Source organism: Pituophis catenifer, unplaced genomic scaffold, assembly GCF_029215685.1.
Source record: "Pituophis catenifer annectens isolate HBS135680 unplaced genomic scaffold, rPitCat1.0.hap2 SCAF_6, whole genome shotgun sequence".
Taxonomy (NCBI): domain Eukaryota; kingdom Metazoa; phylum Chordata; class Lepidosauria; order Squamata; family Colubridae; genus Pituophis; species Pituophis catenifer.
Genome location: NW_027256886.1, coordinates 501,784 through 518,557, shown reverse-complemented (window position 1 = coordinate 518,557; position 16,774 = coordinate 501,784). Strand labels below are relative to the sequence as shown.

At 46.2% G+C, this 16,774-nt stretch overlaps 1 protein-coding gene across 3 annotated transcripts in view; it reads left to right on the top strand.

The window, feature by feature from the left end:
* Positions 1-413: 413 nt before the first annotated feature.
* OPA1 (OPA1 mitochondrial dynamin like GTPase) overlaps positions 414-16,774 on the top strand; it is a 67,353-nt gene continuing 50,992 nt past the window's right edge. For 2 of the 3 annotated variants that reach the window (XM_070944906.1, XM_070944905.1), the window contains exons 1-4: positions 414-495; positions 2,534-2,852; positions 6,055-6,151; positions 8,188-8,295. In XM_070944906.1, the coding sequence (XP_070801007.1) occupies positions 461-495; positions 2,534-2,852; positions 6,055-6,151; positions 8,188-8,295 (559 nt within the window). In that variant the 5' untranslated portion in view covers positions 414-460. Of the gene's footprint in view, positions 496-2,533; positions 2,853-6,054; positions 6,152-8,187; positions 8,296-9,450; positions 9,502-16,774 lie in introns of all 3 variants that reach the window. The other variant, XM_070944907.1, reaches the window with a different exon arrangement.

Here is a 16,774-nt window from a genome sequence, read left to right as displayed (position 1 = left end):
GTCCACGTGTGCTGAGGATTCTGGGAGTTGGAGTCCCAGTGCACCAACTGGGGGGAGTTGGGAACCGGAGTCCACGTGTGCTGAGGATTCTGGGAGTTGGAGTCCGGCCATCCCAGAGTTGCTGAGCTGGAGAAAGGCCGATCTGCGGTCTAGGGCTGCCGGGGTTGGGCATCGCAGGGGCACCGAGGAAGGTCCTTTGGGGAGTCCGTCTCCGTCCAGGCAGCGCCGGGGCCTTCCGGGCTGGGCGGCGGGAGCGAATCGGAGCGGCTAAGCGCGACCCCTCTTGTGCTTTGCTGAGTCTACGGCGCGGCGCGTCCGCCCAATCGCGGCCCCTCCCGGAACCTGGCGCGCAGGCGCAGCGCTTCGGCGGACGCTGGGCCGACGGGCCGGAAGCGGAAGCGGCTGAAGGGCGAGGCGGAGGCGGCGGCTGCGAGGGACCGGCAGGGCCGGGCGGCGCAGGATGTGGAGGGCCCGCGCGGCGGCGGCGGCGGCCTGGTTAGTGCGGGGCGCCTCCACAGAGCCGGGGCCGCGACTCCCGCTTCCTGGTGCCCGGCGGGGCTGAGGGGCCGGGGGGGCGGGGCGGGGCGGGATCGGGATCCGCGTGGCTCCCGGGAAGCGTCTCTTCCTCCGGCCGCCCAGACTCGCTTTGCTCCGTTCGGCCCGGGCTCAGCCGAGGCGCCTCCGATGCCTCCCGAGGCTGCCCGGCACGGATTCCCCCCCCCCCGCCCTCCGGTGTTCCCGCGTGGGAGATGCGTTTTGGGGGCAGGAAGGCGGCCTCTCCGTCGCCGCCCCTGCTGGGGATGGTCAGGGGATACCTGGGCGTGGGGTGGGGTGGGGTGGGGGGTGTAGGGAGGGAGGCTCTGCGGTCTGTCCCCGTTGTAGGGAGGGAGGCGGTGATGCTGCGATGCCCGGGGGAACCGACGCCCCAGAAGGCCTCCTTCCTCAGAACTGGAGAAGCTCCTTGGATGGGAGTCGAAACGCCTTCAAAGGAAACCAAAAGCCCCAAGAAAGCCCAGAGGCCTTCTGGGGACCCCCAGGGCCTTGGAGGATGGAGAGGGCACCAGGGGAAGAGAAGGGAGACGGATCTCATGTTTATCTCGGTCATCCTTTTCCAAAAGGCATCTGGGCTTTCTTGGGTTTTTTGTTTCCCTTGGAAACGTTTCGCTTCTCATCCGGAACTGAAGAAGCTTCTTGGGTGAAAAGCAAAATGTTTTCAAGGGGGGAAAAACGAAAGTCCAGTTGCCTTCTGGGGACCCCCAGGGCCTTGGAGGATGGAGAACCTCTACAGATACAAAGTGAATCTCCCTCCAAGGGATACCGATCCAGTGGTAAACACAGAGAGAGATGTTGTGGAGACCATGAGTTGAGACTAGCACTCCTAATGTTGGCGCCCCTTGGCTTTTTGTAATAATAAAGCCCATTTAATGGATCCCACATTAAGATGCCGCTATCCTCTTTTCTGGATTAATTATTTAGAAACTTAATATGCAATCCTATGCAAGGCAATTCTATTCAATAAAAACAAAATAAAACTGAACAAACCCAGAAGAGTGGATGGCTATATTAAATAGAATTAATATTACTAGTAGTAGTACGGTAATAACAACCCCCTAAAAACCCAACCACAGCACCGCAACACACTAAACTTTTCCTACTCTTACGTTTGCTGGCCTCCCTTCTAGCCTAGGCCAAGATCTTCATAGAGATTTTGAAAGCTGAAAAGAGAGGTGGTCCAAATGTGGAATGCATAATTCCACTTTTATAGGCATTATAATTAGCAACATTGTAAATCTACAGTATGTTTATAAACATGAGAATAAGAAGTTATTTCATTGTCTGCATAGCTGACCATTTAAGAACTGTAGCATGCTGGCTTCCTGACTCCCTTGTGTGACCTGTGCAAGCCAAATTCCTTTGAGGTTTGTTAGGCTATGTCTCCCTTGAGAAGCTGTTGAGAAATTTCAGGGGTCTCCATCCCAAAGGTGCTTTTTGAAAGGCAACTGGATTTCTTTTGAAAAGCACCTTTGGGACAATGGATGACCTGGATGACTGAGAACCTCCACAGACACAGAGGGATCCATGTTGTGGAAGGCTACAGCCTAAAGATTGAATCACTATGAAATACTGTGGGTTCTTTTATTGATTTAGGAGCGGTACTTTTTGCATGTGAGCAAATGTTCTCCTGGAGGGCCACAGTCTCTATGTAGGATGGTTTTGTGAGACCTCTAACTACAAACTTGCTCCCAAAAAGGAAGCAGAGGATGGTTGCAGCACAGATTTGGTCCTCTTTTTTTTTCTTTAAGGGACTCTTAAAGAAAAAGAGCCTGCAGCTACTTTTTTGAACCCCCCTCAAAATGCACCCCAGAATCCTCCTCCTCCTCCTGGGAAATAGCGGTTGATGGCATGGGGGGTAACTGCAGAAACTCCACGTGAAATGTTCAGAGTCAGTGACTTTGAACTGCTGGTACGCAAGACTCTGAGAAAGTAAGACTCCTGCTTGAATAATCCAGAATCTGCCTTTCCTTCCCTCTAGTGCTGCCTGTCAGAACTTGGCCAATGGGACCTACAGAGCGAGAGGGAAGCTGCCGCTGCAGAAACTGCATCTTATTTCACGAAAGACTCCTCATTCCTGCCCTCCCATTTCCAAGCTACCAAGGCTTCGGTCACGGACCTCGGCACCGCAGTACTCCACCCTCGGTCGCCTTCCCTTGCGCAACTCCAGGCTGCTGCTTGTAAAGTTTGGCCTCCAGCCCTCTAGGAACTTTTGGGTTGCTCGGGTGGCCTCCAGGCTGCTGCGGCTGCGCTACCTCGTGCTGGGTTCTGCGGTGGGTGGCGGCTACACGGCCCAAAAGGTACCGGCTCTCTGTCCTCAAGGACGGCTCATGGTTGAAACGTGGGTAGTCTGGGTAGCCTTTCAAATAACGGAAGGTGGAGGTAGAGCAAATGGTTCTCTAATTCAGTCGGACATCTTAGATTTGCTTGTAGGCTAGGGATGAAGCATGTATTTCAATGGATTATCTTTTACAAACAAAAGGATTCTAAGAATTAAAGCTTTTTCTTCAAGACCAGCATTTCTTCTCTAACCAGTAACGTTGATTCAATACAGGTAGTCCTCGACTTACAACAGTTCATTTAGTGACCATTTCAAAGTTACAGTGGCACTAAAAAATGTGAGTTATGACCGTTTTTCACAGTCGCAACCTTTGCAGCATCCCCCGTGGTCAGGTGGTCAAAATTCAGAGGCTTGGCAGCTGGTTCCTATTTATGACCTTTGCTGTGTCCTGGGGGTCACGTGGTCCCGTTTTGCGACCTTCTGACAAGCAAAGTCAGTCAGGAAGCCAGATTCACTTTACAACCAGGTTACTAATTTATCAGCTGCAGTGATTCACTTAGCAACTGTGGCAAGAAAAGTTGTAAAATGGGGCACAATTCACTTAACAAATGTCTCAAGTAGTAACGGAAATTTTGGATTCAATTGTAATTGTAAATTGAGGATTACCTATATAAATCAATCATTTCCTGACATCAAAAAAAAAAAAAATCCTCACCGATTTAAGTCAAATTATGAAAATCAATCCCTATTTGGCAGCTCTTCATTCTGATGTGCCTCTTGTTAGAGTCCCACCTTGTCCTGGGTCCCAATTTTTTTCTCTCCGGATACCTTTAATTCATAAGTTTGCAATATAAAATAAATTCATCATGAATCTTGCTAAAGTTGCTTTGCGTTTTTCTTCATGTCCATTCGATCCGTGGCAAAATGAACACTTTTTAAAGCAAGCTCCAGCAAAAATTTGTCTTCCTTGGTGGGCACGTGGCATTTTTAAATAATTGTTCATTTTTCATAAAATAACAAGCAATATTAGATTATCTCTCAGCTCCATTCCAATCCCACGATTCCTTTTCCTGACTTCTATGTGAATCTTGTGAATATTATCATATTCCGCCCCCTCAGTCTTCTGTTTTCAGAGCTAAACACATCCAGGTCCTTTAATCTCTCCTCCCAGGGCTTAATTGGCAAGCATTGGTTGGAAAGTAGTTTTTTTATTACCATTGTATTTGCGAATGGTCGCTGACCAAGGTAGTTTGCTAAACAAGGAGTGGCTGTGTTTCAAAATACCATCACTAAGTCACATACCCTCTAACATATCCCTATGTGTTTGATTTTCTAAGTGATGGATTTTTCTGTTGTCTCTGTTAAATTTCATCCTGTTAAAGATACGTTAAGCCTGGCATATCCTAAGCTCCTTAGGGATGCTCTTACAGCTATAATAAGCATTTACCCAGTTCTGAATGGCTACTGTAATTAGATTTAGTACAGTTCTGAAGGCTGCCAGGTGGCAAAACGGCAGCCCAGAAGGATGGGTCCACCCCAAATCCTCCTGAACCTGGATTCAGATGGGGAAATTGGAGCAATAGTCCCCAACCGGTCTTTGTCAGGTCTGAAGGCCACCCATTTGGAAGGCATCTAAGTTGGGAAAGGGAGCTCTTTCTATGCCGGTTGCTTCACGTAGACCAGGTAGTCCTTGCTTAACAACTAGTCACTTAGCAACCATTTGAAATTAACGACAGGCCTGTCCAAACCTACGTAGGACCCTGTGGTCACGTGGCTGCATTTGGCAGTGGCTTGCCTCTCTGGCCATCCTGTGGTCACGTGGCTGCAATTTACAGCCGGGGTTTGCTGGTTTCTGGCAAAAAATGCCCATAGGAATAAATTGATTTGCTTAATGACCACTGCATTCACTTAAGAACCACTGCAAAAAAGTCATAAAATCATCTCCAGTCTCATGAGTGACATAGGAGCGTCATCAATTACAATGGAAATTCTGGACTCCTTTAGGGTCATAAGTCGAGGACTCCCTGGACATGGGCTTGACCTTCTTCCTGATGTATCAGCCCTTTGTCCAAAACTTAGTTTTGCTTGGTTGTAAGCCACCCAAGTCCACCTCTTGGCAAGACAGGCAGTACATAACATCTAAAGAAATAAGGAAAAGCCAACTTTTGTGTTTCGCCAGCAGCCATTTTTCAGTAGACTAATTGGGCTCAGTAAACTGATTTGTGGGGGGTGGGGGAGAAGTTCCTCAGGGGTGGCGGTTAGATAGTCAGAAGGCAGCCACCTCAGATACCATCCTGCCAGCCAGCTGGTTCTGCCTCTGCCTATCCCCCTGCTGCCATGCCATCTTTCCGGTCTCCAAGACACATTCAGATATTAAGTTGGCTAATCAGTATTCCTACATCAGAACTAGTTGATTAGGGCTGGGTTTTCTGGAATATGGGTAGTCCTTTGCTTACAACCGCAATTGAGCCCAAAGTTTCTGTTGTGAAGTGAGACATTTGTTAAGTGAGTTTTGCCCCATTTTACAACTTTTCTTGCCACGGTTGTTAAGCGAATCACTGCAGTTGATAGTTAGTTACACGGTCGTTAAGCGTATCTGGCTTCCCCATTGACTTTGCTTGTCAGAGGGTCGCAAAAGGGGATCATGTGACCTTGGAACACGGCAGCGGTCGTAAGTATGGACCAGTTTTTTTTGTTTTTTTTTAATTTGATTTATATGCCGCCCTTCTCCGGAGACTCAGGGCGACTTACAATGCGTTAAGCAATAGCCTTCATTCTTTTGTATATTTTATACAAAGTCAGCTTATTGCCCCCACAACCTGGGTCCTCATTTCACCTACCTTAGAAAGGATGGAAGGCTGAGTCAACCTTGAGCCTTGGCGAGATTCGAACCAGCAGAAATTGCAGGCAGCTGTGTTAATAACAGGGTGCACTAAACCACTGTACTATCAAGGCTCTATCAAGTTGCCAAACCTCTGAATTTTTTTTTTGAATTTTTTATTTTTAAACAAAACATAAAATCAAACCTCTGAATTTTGATCACCTGATCATGGGGATGCTACAGAGGTCGTAACTGTGAAACATGCTCATAAGGCACTTTTTTCACTGATGTCGTAACTTTGGATGGTCACTAAATGAACTGTTGTTAGGACTACCTGTACTTTTTCAAGACTTTCTGTTATGAATGCAAAACTTGATGCCCCTTTTCTGGCTTATTTTAGACCTACAACCAATGGAAGGATTCGTTGCCTGACCTCAGTGAATACAAATGGATCGTTCCTGACTTCCTTTGGGAAATTGACGAGTACATCGACTTCGGTTGGTGCTTCCGTTTTCCTGTCGCCCCTGGCCAAGTTCTGACCAAGGGCCTCCTGATTCCAGATACTTGTTCACCAAATCCAGCTTCCGGGTTTTCCCTGGGTGTTATGGTGCTAATCAGGAGTACCTTAGGATTGCAAACCTTGTTTTCTTTGGAATTTAGTTCTTTGTTTCAGAAAAGTTTGCTTCTTGACTTTATACAGCCCCCCACCTTGCTTCCTTGTGACTCTGACGAGGGCAGACAATTAAAAGAAAAACTGAACTATCAACATAATTCCCCTCCCCCTTTCCTCTGCTTGTTTTTGGCCCTGTGGCAAAGGAAGTGTGGGGGATAACATTCCCGGTTTATATCCTCTTCTGTCTTGTTGGTAACGCACACAAGACACTTAAGCTCATTTTTTATACAGGGAAAATCTATTTTCTGCTGGCTTGTACTCATATACTTTTCCTGGCTGGAAGACCCCTTCAAAGCCATGCAGGTTTTTGCCTGGTGCTGTTGCACAACCATTGCAACCATCTCTCTCTTCCTTAGTGTATTTTATTTATTACGAAGTAATATCCCATTCAGCAGGCTGAGTAACTCATTGTCAAGCCAACAAACACACAACAATTAAGACTAGGCTAAAGCTAAAATTACAGTTACTTAAAAAAAAATAAAAAGAGGATCATTAGGGTTTAAAAAAGTAATTCAGTAGATTATTTTCACTTTTATATTAATATAATATATTTTATATAATGGAAATATATCTTATTTCTCAACATTTTACTTTAGGTTTTTTATTAGCATTTAGTGAAGGCAACAAAAAACAAATAACTTAGAGAGGGAGGAGAAAATATGCCTAGTTTGACTAGATTTTGATTTTATTTTTCTGTAATGTTTTCTAAATTTGCTTTTTTTAAATTGTAGACTGCCTTGTGCACAGGTTGTCCTCGACGTATGACCACAGTTGAGCCCAGATTTTCTGCTGTTAAGCAACACATTTGTTAAGTGGGTTTTGCTCCATTTTACGACCTTTCTTGCCACAGTTGTTAAAATGAATCACTGCAATTGATAAGTTAGCAGCCCAGTTGTTAAGTGAGTCTGGCTTCCCCATTGACTTTGCTTGTCAGAAGGTGGCAAAAGGAGAAGACGTGACCTTGGGACACAGCACCCGTCGTAAACATGAACCAGTTGCCAACCGTCTGAATTTTGATCACATGACCGTGGGGATGCCCCAAAGGTCGTAACTGCGAAAAATGGCCATAAGTCACATTTTTCAGTGCTGTTGTAACTTTGAACAGTTCACTAAATGAACTGTTGTACGTTGAGGACTACCTGTATTTATATGATTTATTTATTATTAAATTTGCATGCTGCCCATCTTGCTGTTGAGCCGACTCTCACATAGGTTATGTATAATAAAAATATGATGAGTAAAACATACACATCCCATTTCTGGGGTGGTAAACAGGTTTTGTCAGGCTTCCCCCCTCCCCCCCCCCAAATTCTCATCATAAAAGGGGTGGCTGCTCTTAGCCTCTCTCCTAGAGGTGGTTGGCAGTGGAATCGAATCCTTCCAGGGTCTCAGCTGCCCCGTTTGCAAGGACTCAGGACCTGCCTGGTTTCAGCTGGTCTTTGGTGGAAATGTTGGGTTCTTGTCTCCAACTGGAGATTACGCAGTCAGATTCCCATTCCCCCCCCTCCCCCCGTGATCTTGTGGCAAAGTGCAAGAATTGTCATGCCCTCCCATGGGTAGAAGTCTTTTCTGCGTGTGCAGGGAGCATCTGGACTACAACTGAGCCATTTATTCTGGGCCTCGTCTGAGCTTAAGAGTTGCTGGTGCTGGCAGCCCTTGAGGGTGGAGACCACAAGCAAGGGAAGTTGTTCATCCTCTGAAGACCCCCGTTGGCTGGGAGGGGAAGATTCAACCCAATTTTATAGCTGTACTGCCTGAAATGCTCTGCAAAATGCAACAAATTAAACCAAGGCAAAACTTTCTTTGTTTTTTAATTAAAAATCTGAAGATGACTCATTTTCCTATCTCCTTTGTTCCTAGAGAAACTTAAAAAGGCTCTTCCGGATTCCGAAGAGCTGGCCAAGCTCATGCCTGACTTCCACAAGATCAGCGAGACCTTCAGCTCCTTATCCGGTTTCTTCACACCTGGTAAGGGAATTGTTTTCTCCCAAAGTGGAGCAAAATGCAAGGAGAAGCTGGAAAGGAATCCTATTTTGCATTTCTTAGCCCTTTGAACCTGAAACTCTGGGAGCGGGTTAAGGCATGAGCATCGCAGGCCTTGTGGAAAGCAGCAGAGACTGCTCTCCCTGGCAAACAGCCTGACTTCCAGGATCCCCCCAGGTCTCTTGAGACCTAGACAGCCCAGGAAGCGGGTCCCGCCTGGGAGAGGCCACCTTTCTGGAGGAGATGATGATGGGCATAGATGGGCATAGATGGGAGATGATGATGGGAACAGCAGAAGCACTGAGACTTCTATACCATTTCACAGTGCTTTACAGTCCTCTGAGCAGTTTACAGAGTCAGCCTATGGCCCCCAACCATCTTGGCTCTCATTTTACCAACCTCGGAAGGATGGAACGCTGAGTCAACCTTGAGCCAGTCAGGATTGAACTTCCAGTTGTGTGCAGAGTTTGCCTGCAATGCTGCCCATAACAATTATGCCACATTGGACTCTTTTGGGTCACAGCCCCGGAGGTTTCTTCTCGGAGACCTCGGGAGAGTTGATTTTTGCTGTGACTTCTTCTGAGTCCGTGCCAGAGAGTTACTCCCTGGCCTGATTTTGCACTGAGCTGGTCCTCCTCCTCTTCCTCAGCGAGGGCACTCTGTGGAGGCCAAATTGAGCGTTGGCCTAACAATGCCCGTCACCAGATGTGATCTGGGAAGGGGCAGGCAGAATGGAAGACAGCCTCTGGGGAGGGAGGGAAAGGAAAAGGTGGCTGCGTCTTCTGGAAATCTCCGGTGCCCTGGCTTTGCGGGGGGAGGGGCGTTTATTTAGAGGGGGGTCCTGGGTGAGTGGTGAAGAAACTCAGATTTTCAAAGTCTCAAGTTCTGAAACGTTCAGAAATTCAGGGCCAGTAGATGAGACCCTCCTATGCACTTTCGATTTTGGAAATTGGACCGGCCCCCTTCCCTTTGTGGCAATTCATTTATGGATCCTCCTTCCCCTTGTCGGTAGCTCTTGGTGTGCCATCTCTGAGGAAGTCCCTGTGTGGCCCTTGTTGTCGATCCTCCCACGTGGTGTTGCCTTTCCTTTGCCATTTGTAGTGCTTATAATTTTCTTCCCCTCCTGCTGGTTTCTCACAGGTTACAATTTGGTTAATGAAGTCATAGGAGCTTCTGATCTACTCTTGTTAGGTGTGTAAAATGCACTTTTCTTTATTCTCATTTAAATACTCCTTTTTCAAAAACTGTAATGATAAAATGCTTGCAGGAATCGGAGACCATCGCTCGGTTAAGGTGGAATTTTTATTTATTTATTTATTCTTAAGACTTGGGAATTCTGTAGCTAGTCTTGGTAAGCTCCAGTCAGGCTAATAGAATTGTCTTTCCTTGATGGTATAAATTGAGTTTCTCGGTTTTAGAAAACAATTTTTAAGAAAAAGTGAAAATTTGAAAAAAGCAGTATTTCATTGTTTTTAACTTGCTCCTGTAATCACGAACAATGGCCAGTGAAGCAGAAGGGGAAGGTCAGTAGGTTTTATATTGAAATAATATACATACAAGATCTCATGATGAGTCTGGTACGCTCCTTCCATTCAGATAAACAGGAACAAGGAAAGCAATTTTGGTGAATTTGGTGAAATGTAAACTGCAAGTCTGCAGTTGCTGAAAGCATTTATTTTATAAAATGTCTTATTAATCATGGAGAAGCTGGGCAGATATTATATAATATAATACTATATACTTTAAAATGTGTACATGTTCACTGTTGCCATCTCGAATACACATACTTTTCAGATGTGGCTGTAGGTTTACATTACAAATATTGCAGAAATTACTATTTTTTGTCATTTCATTATTGGAATATTGAATATCATTATCAAATTCTCTGATTTTTAATTAAGGCTAGACTATCTTAAAACACAATATAATGTTTAATCACCTTGTTCACTCATGGAGGGGTAAATTGATTTCTGATTCTTGGCGGCTAAACCAAAACCCACCACCTGATTTGGCCCCCGATGGCCGCGGTCCCAGGACCCGGACTCGTCCTGTCCTGAGAGTGCCCTCCGCCCCGTTCTGTGGTTGAAGCCAAGAAGCATTTTGAATTATCCCTGCTTTTTCTCTTGATGGATTCTTCTTTCCCCGCCTGATGCATGGGCTCATTTCTGCCCTGATGAGCAGCTACCGGTGCTGGGAATGGCCCTTCAGGATCTGCTGAAGATTAATTTGTGCTTAAAGTGCAGTCACCTCAAATCCTCTGCCAGATTTCCTTTCTCTGCAGCTCAGTGTCCGTTTGCCTTTCTTACCCTTTCAGAGTCCTAGATGGTCTTAACAGTGTGAACGTTTCAAATTTCTGAAGTCCAGGCTGTAATCCTTCCTATTAATTCATTTTGCTCCCATTCTATTTGCTTTTTTGTTTATTTGATCTTATTACGGAAGCTGGACTGTGCCTGTCTGTTATGCCAACATTAAGACAGCCTACAGCAATAAAAACACAGCACAAAACCCAATTAAAATCAAAATTCAAATTAGTCCTGGTAGTATAATTTAAGCCCTGAAAGCTTGATGAAGCAGAGGTGCTTCCTTATGGGAGCCGAGCGCACCCCTTACGCAGCGCCTGCCCTGAGGCAACCTGGCACCCTTTCCTGTGTTTCCCCAGCAGAGCTCCTGCATCCTCAGAGAGGCGTCTCCAGCAGAATTAAGTCGCTGGCACGGTTGTAGGGAAGGCAGTCGGGCCCCCAGCCCTGCGGGGTTGAAAGGAGGACACCAGGAGCTTGAATTACGCCACCACGTGCAAATCAAGGCAGCCTCTCAGCCGTGGCTCTGTCTTGGTTGCTCTGGGGTCTTCCTCTCAAGTCAACCCAGGGCAGGCAGAGCCATGCCAGGAGGGCACCTTTCCCTAGGTTGTCCCAGCCACCTCCAGAAGGGGAACACAGGCAGGGTGGGTGATGCTGGATTGAGCCTCCTTTGCCTGCATTCCAGCTGGGGGTCCTGCTGGGAACTGGACTTAAGTTGGGCCAGCTTCACCCGGAGGGTGAGGCCTCTCACCGCCCAGTACGCTCCCATAGAGAGGGGCTTCTCAGGGTGCCGTCAGCCAAACAATGTCGACTGGCGGCCCCCAGGGGGAGAGCCTTTTCTGTGAGGGCACCCACCATCTGGAACGAGCTCCCCCCAGAGATACAGAAGATTCCGGATCTGCGCACTTTCCGCCGTGCCCTCAAAACATTCCTGTTTCAGCAGGCCGGCCTGGCCTAACTTTCCCTTTATATTACTTTTTGATTTTATTTTAAACTGGGATGTCTTGAATTATCTAGGACCAGAATGTTTAGTATATTTTAATTGGTTTTTTTTATTATTAACGTTTGTATTACATGTATTTTTATCGTTCGCTGTTCACCGCCCTGAGTCCCTTAGGAATAGGGCGGTATATAAATTTAATAAATAAATAAATAAATAAATAAATAAAAGCAGAAAGTTGTCTAGGGCAGGGTAGCTTCTACCCCTACCAGCTGCTTGGTCCAGAGTACCAGCCGTGCAGGGAGGGTTCCCTACAATTTGCCTTAATTCCTGGATTATATTTGGGGGTGGGGGCCCCATTTAATCCCATGGCCTGTTGTGGCCCGCCAGCGGCCTGCACGGATTGTGGCTGATCCTGACGATGAGGAGGCTGGTGTGGTGTCGCGCCAGCAGCCTGTGCAGCCGGCGCTCGAGTCGGACAGTGAGGAGGCTGAAGAGGATGTGGTGCCAGAGGCAGAGACTCAGTCAGGGCCTTCAGAACCTCCAGAGGCTCCTTCAAGTGAAGAAAGTGAAGTGGAGGAGCCTCTCCTCAATGGTCGAGCACGCAGGGCTGCCAAAAGGCAGGAGTGGCTACTCAGGAGGAGGTCTCCTCAAGAGTAAGGCTTGGGGCTAATTGGCCACTCCCTTAGCCTATTTAAGTTCACTCACAGATAGCAAACACTGCTGGAAACAACGTTTAATTACTACACAGAGCATTTTGAGAGTGAGTTTCTTGTTACATCGTGGTTTCTGGGCTGGTTGCCAACCTTTGTCGGACTTTGTTTATTCTCTGTAATTCATAGCAGGATGATAAGGACATTTGCACTGAAAGCCTGCATTTTGAAAGGGGTCTGTTTGTATTAAACGGAGTTTTTGGAGCTTTGTGTGTGTCACACTCCTTGGGATCCGGAGCTGGGGCAGTACATGGCCTGATATTTGAGCTAGTTTACAGACCTCTAGCCAAAATTCAGGTGCTTTAAGGCAGGAGTCTCCAAACTTGGCCTGGGGAACCCAGAGCGGGATGGAGCCCATTAAATGGCTCGTGTGATCTGCTGTCACCGGTGCGGGGGTGTGGGGTTAATTTAATATATTATACTATATTAATTTATTTGTTTCTTTTTATTAGTTTTATTGTTTTAAATGTGGTTTTATATTCTGTAAACCGCCTTGAGTCGCCATGGGCGGCAATAGGCGGCAATATAAATTTATTTAATTAATTAATTAATTAATTTTAAAAAACTTTTAAGGCTTGCAGACTTCAACTCCCAGAATTCCTCAGCCAGCCATGCGGACGGGAACTCTGGGAGTTGAAATCCACAAGTCTAAAAGTTGCCAAGTTTGGAGATCCCTGCTTTAAGGGAATCCAGCCTGGGTGGCAAGAGACTTCTTTCTCTAGGGAGAGATTGGGGCGGGGGGGAGCAGGGAGGAAAGAGGACAGCCGTCTTTTGATCTGTGCTGTCCAGACTGATGTGGCAGCCTCAGGTCATCTCCTGAGGACACATTCCAGTACTTGAAAGCTGCCGCAGAGGAGAGGGGGTCAACCTATTCTCCAAAGCACCAGAAAGCAGGACAAGAAGCAACGGATGGAAACGATAATCAAGGGGAGAAGCAACCGGGAATTAAAGAGAAACTTCCTGACAGTCAGGACAATTGACCAGTGGAACAGAAGTTGTGGGTGCTTCGTCACTGGAGGTTTTTAAGAAGAGAATGGACAGCCGTTTGTCTGAAATGGGATAGGACCGTGATGGTGAACCTATGGCACGCGTGCCACAGGTGGCACGCAGAGCCATATCGATGGGCATGTGAGTGTTGCCTAGCTCAGCTCCGGCACATGGGAAACGGTCTGTTTCTGGCCTCCGGGGGGGGGGGAGGCCATTTTCACCTTCCCCAGGTTCCTAGAAAGGCTCTGGAGCCTGGGGAGGGCAAAAAACGGGTCTACCAGGCCCACCGGGCCATCACATGCAAAAAGCAGGGTGAGTGCAGGGTGTCGCATGCGCGGGGGGGTGGGACACACTGAATTATGGGTGTGGGCATGCGCACGTGCGACCCCCCCACTCCCCCCGCTTTTGGCACACAACGGCAAAAAGGTTAGCCATCACTGGTATAGGATCTCCTGCTTAAGCAGGGGGCTGGACTAGAAGACCTCCAAGGTCCCTTCCAGCTCTATTCTGATTCTGATTCTCTAAGCTAGCTGTGGAGAACTCTTAAGAAGGGTCTATATGCAGACCTAGTAATTTCCATTTGCTGGACCAAGGCTCTTTTATCGTTACTCTCAGGAAGCCTTTCCTCCTGCATAAACGGAGCAAGTGTTCAGGAGCACGCTTGCTAATCCAATTCCGCTCTGATAAGATTAAACCTCCTTGTTCAAGAATGTGCGAAGGATTTCACAATTTCAAGCAATAAATCTGTCCCAATTGATAGATCACAATGTCCCAGGAAAAGCAAAGCAGGGGCCCATCAGCCTGAGGGATTCTCACAAACAATGCTGCTGGTCTGGGGGCAGCTCCCTTTCGCTCTGGGTCTCCAGGAGGCAAAATCCTGTGTGCATTTGTGTTGTGAACCATTCATAAATTGTACCAAGAAGAAGCTTTATTGCTAGTCGCCCACGTTACGAGAATCTCTCCAGACTGACAGTCAGATGAGGCTTCAGGGGTTCTGGGGGAGGCCAGGCCTTGTGCCACTTTCTACACTGCAAGGGCTCCAGGCTAGGACCCCTCTTAACACCCCTCTCCAGCCTCCCTGGAGATTCCCCCACCTCCACAAAGATAATATAAGCTGCACTGTGTGCTGCTGCCAAGGCCTACTCGAGGCCTCAGCTTTAAAGCCAATCTGTCTTCCGTTCCCTTCCATCTGCCTACCATGGACGCAGATGTTTATAAATAATGACACATATAATTACATCCAAATCTAGCCGCTGTTTTGTCCCTCAAATCTGCAGGGCAGCCGTCCCCGACCTCTCCGGCTCTGTGGACTGGCGCCAGCAGAGGGAGGAAGGGAATGGTTTCACGTGTGCACCCACCACTTGTGTGGCCCGGTTCCCAACATGCCATGGACCGGTACGGTGCCACGGACTAGGGGATTGGGGACGCCTGCTGTAGGGCTTTCCAGGAAGAAGGCTTGGCCTGCTAATGGGATTCTGGTGGAGAATCTGACCGGCTCCCTCGGCCCTTTGGCCTATAAAATGGGGTTGCCATTTATCTGACGCAGGTGAGAATACCTGATCTACCTGCGGTGAGTGGAATGGAGTGGGCCTCTTATTTCGCTTTTTGCCCAGAAAGTACTCTAGATAGCTGTAATGTCACCATTACTAAGCACAATATAATTAGTGCTAAATTGCTCTACAAACAGACAAGACCAGATAAGAGGTTATGCCTTTTTCGTTGTTTATTTTAATTGCTGCATTATCTTCCAGAAGGGCGATAAGCCTCTGATCCCCAGTATCTCACTTTCTCAGTCTGGACAGTCGTTTATGGTACAGAAAGTGTTTTATTTCTTTTTAAATGGGTGCTTCCTGCTCTTCCCCAGAGCATTTTCCTTCAGCTGTGCATATGAGCTGGGAAAGTGGAAAAGCGGCAATGTGTTTCACACTTCTCGTCCCCCCTCCTCCACCTTGCCCCCCCTTCCGCCCCCCCTGCCCCCCCAGTTCTTACTCTCTTGATTCCCCAAGCCAATTCCTTTGTCTGTGGGCAAAATTCACATCAGGGCATTGCTACTGGATTAGCTGAGTGACCTCTGCTCAGAAAAATTTTAGGATCTGTTGGTATATTTTGATTGGAGATTTTTTTAACAAAATAAAAGCAATGCCAATATTAGAAAACAAAGTAAATAAAAATAGTGAGTAATTTAAGAAAGAAAATAGAAATATTAATCAAATCCTTATGATTACCCATTGCCCAATAAGCAATTCTGGACAGTGTACAACAATGCAACATAACAATGTAAAACAAATTTATATCTTATAAAACATCCCATATATAAAACAATTGGTAAAAAAATACGAATCATTTTTAAAGCATAAATATTATTAACAGCAAAATATACAAACCCCATAAATAGGAAAAAATTAGAAGTTAAAGAAGCGGCTTCTGTTTTGATACATGCTATAAATGCATTTATATTTTACTGTTGCTCTAAAATTGCATCATAAGTTCTTTCATAAACTGCTCTTTCTAATCATCAGACCCATAAATCACAAATTCCTTTTTTTTTTTTTTAGCAAAAAGTCCATATGGGGTTCCTAAATGTAACAAGTTACTTTTGCTATCTTCTAGGTCCATCCTTTTCCTCGGCTTTCCCTCCATTGTGGGTATATCAGAGTCTTTCCATCTCTGTGCATATAATAGCCTCGTAGCAGTAATCACATATAAAAATAGCCTTCTGTGACCCTTTTCTAGGTCCATTAGTCCCAACGAGATTCAGTTGAATCTAAGCCTTTGAAATTCTTTGTATCGGCGTAGGTATTTCAATCCAGAATGTTCCAGAATGTTTTTACATGTCTATCAGGCATGTTTTGAAGCACCTTTATGCACTCTAGGTAGTTTTTCTGGAGTTGTATAGAAAGGAACATTTTAGAGTCTTTTAAATCTTCAATACATACACTGCAGTGATTCAGTGGATTACCAGTTTTAAGCACTACAATAAAATCATATAATGAAGAGAAAGAAAATTGGAAAAGGGAATCACGTCTGTGGAGATTCTGCATCACCCAGGTCATGGCTGGGCCAAAGCTTGTTTCGAAAGGCAGCTGGACTTTCTTGGTTTTTTTCCTTGAAAACGTTTCACTCCTCATCCAGAACTGATGAAGCTCCTTGGTTGAGAAGCGAAACGTTTTCAAAGGGAAGGAACCAAGGAAAGTCCAGAAAAAGGAATTTTGTGATAGATCTCATCCTCTTTTTCCATTCAAGCTGCAAGAAACAAAACAATTGCAGGTAAGTAAAATATGCATTACTGGAGCATTGATAAAGCAATAGAATGTCCCTCCAATGAGAGGAATTTAAACTTGTAAATGTCTGTGTGTACCTATGTTAAAAAAAAAAATACAGCTCTTTTTAGGCTGAGGTTTAAAAATACGGCTACCTAGACGACTTCTGGTTCCTAGTTAGTGGACTTTTGGGTTTTATTCAGTTCAATACCAATATTTATGTTACCAGGAAAGCAGCATCATTTAAATAAACTGAGAGGCCCCTTG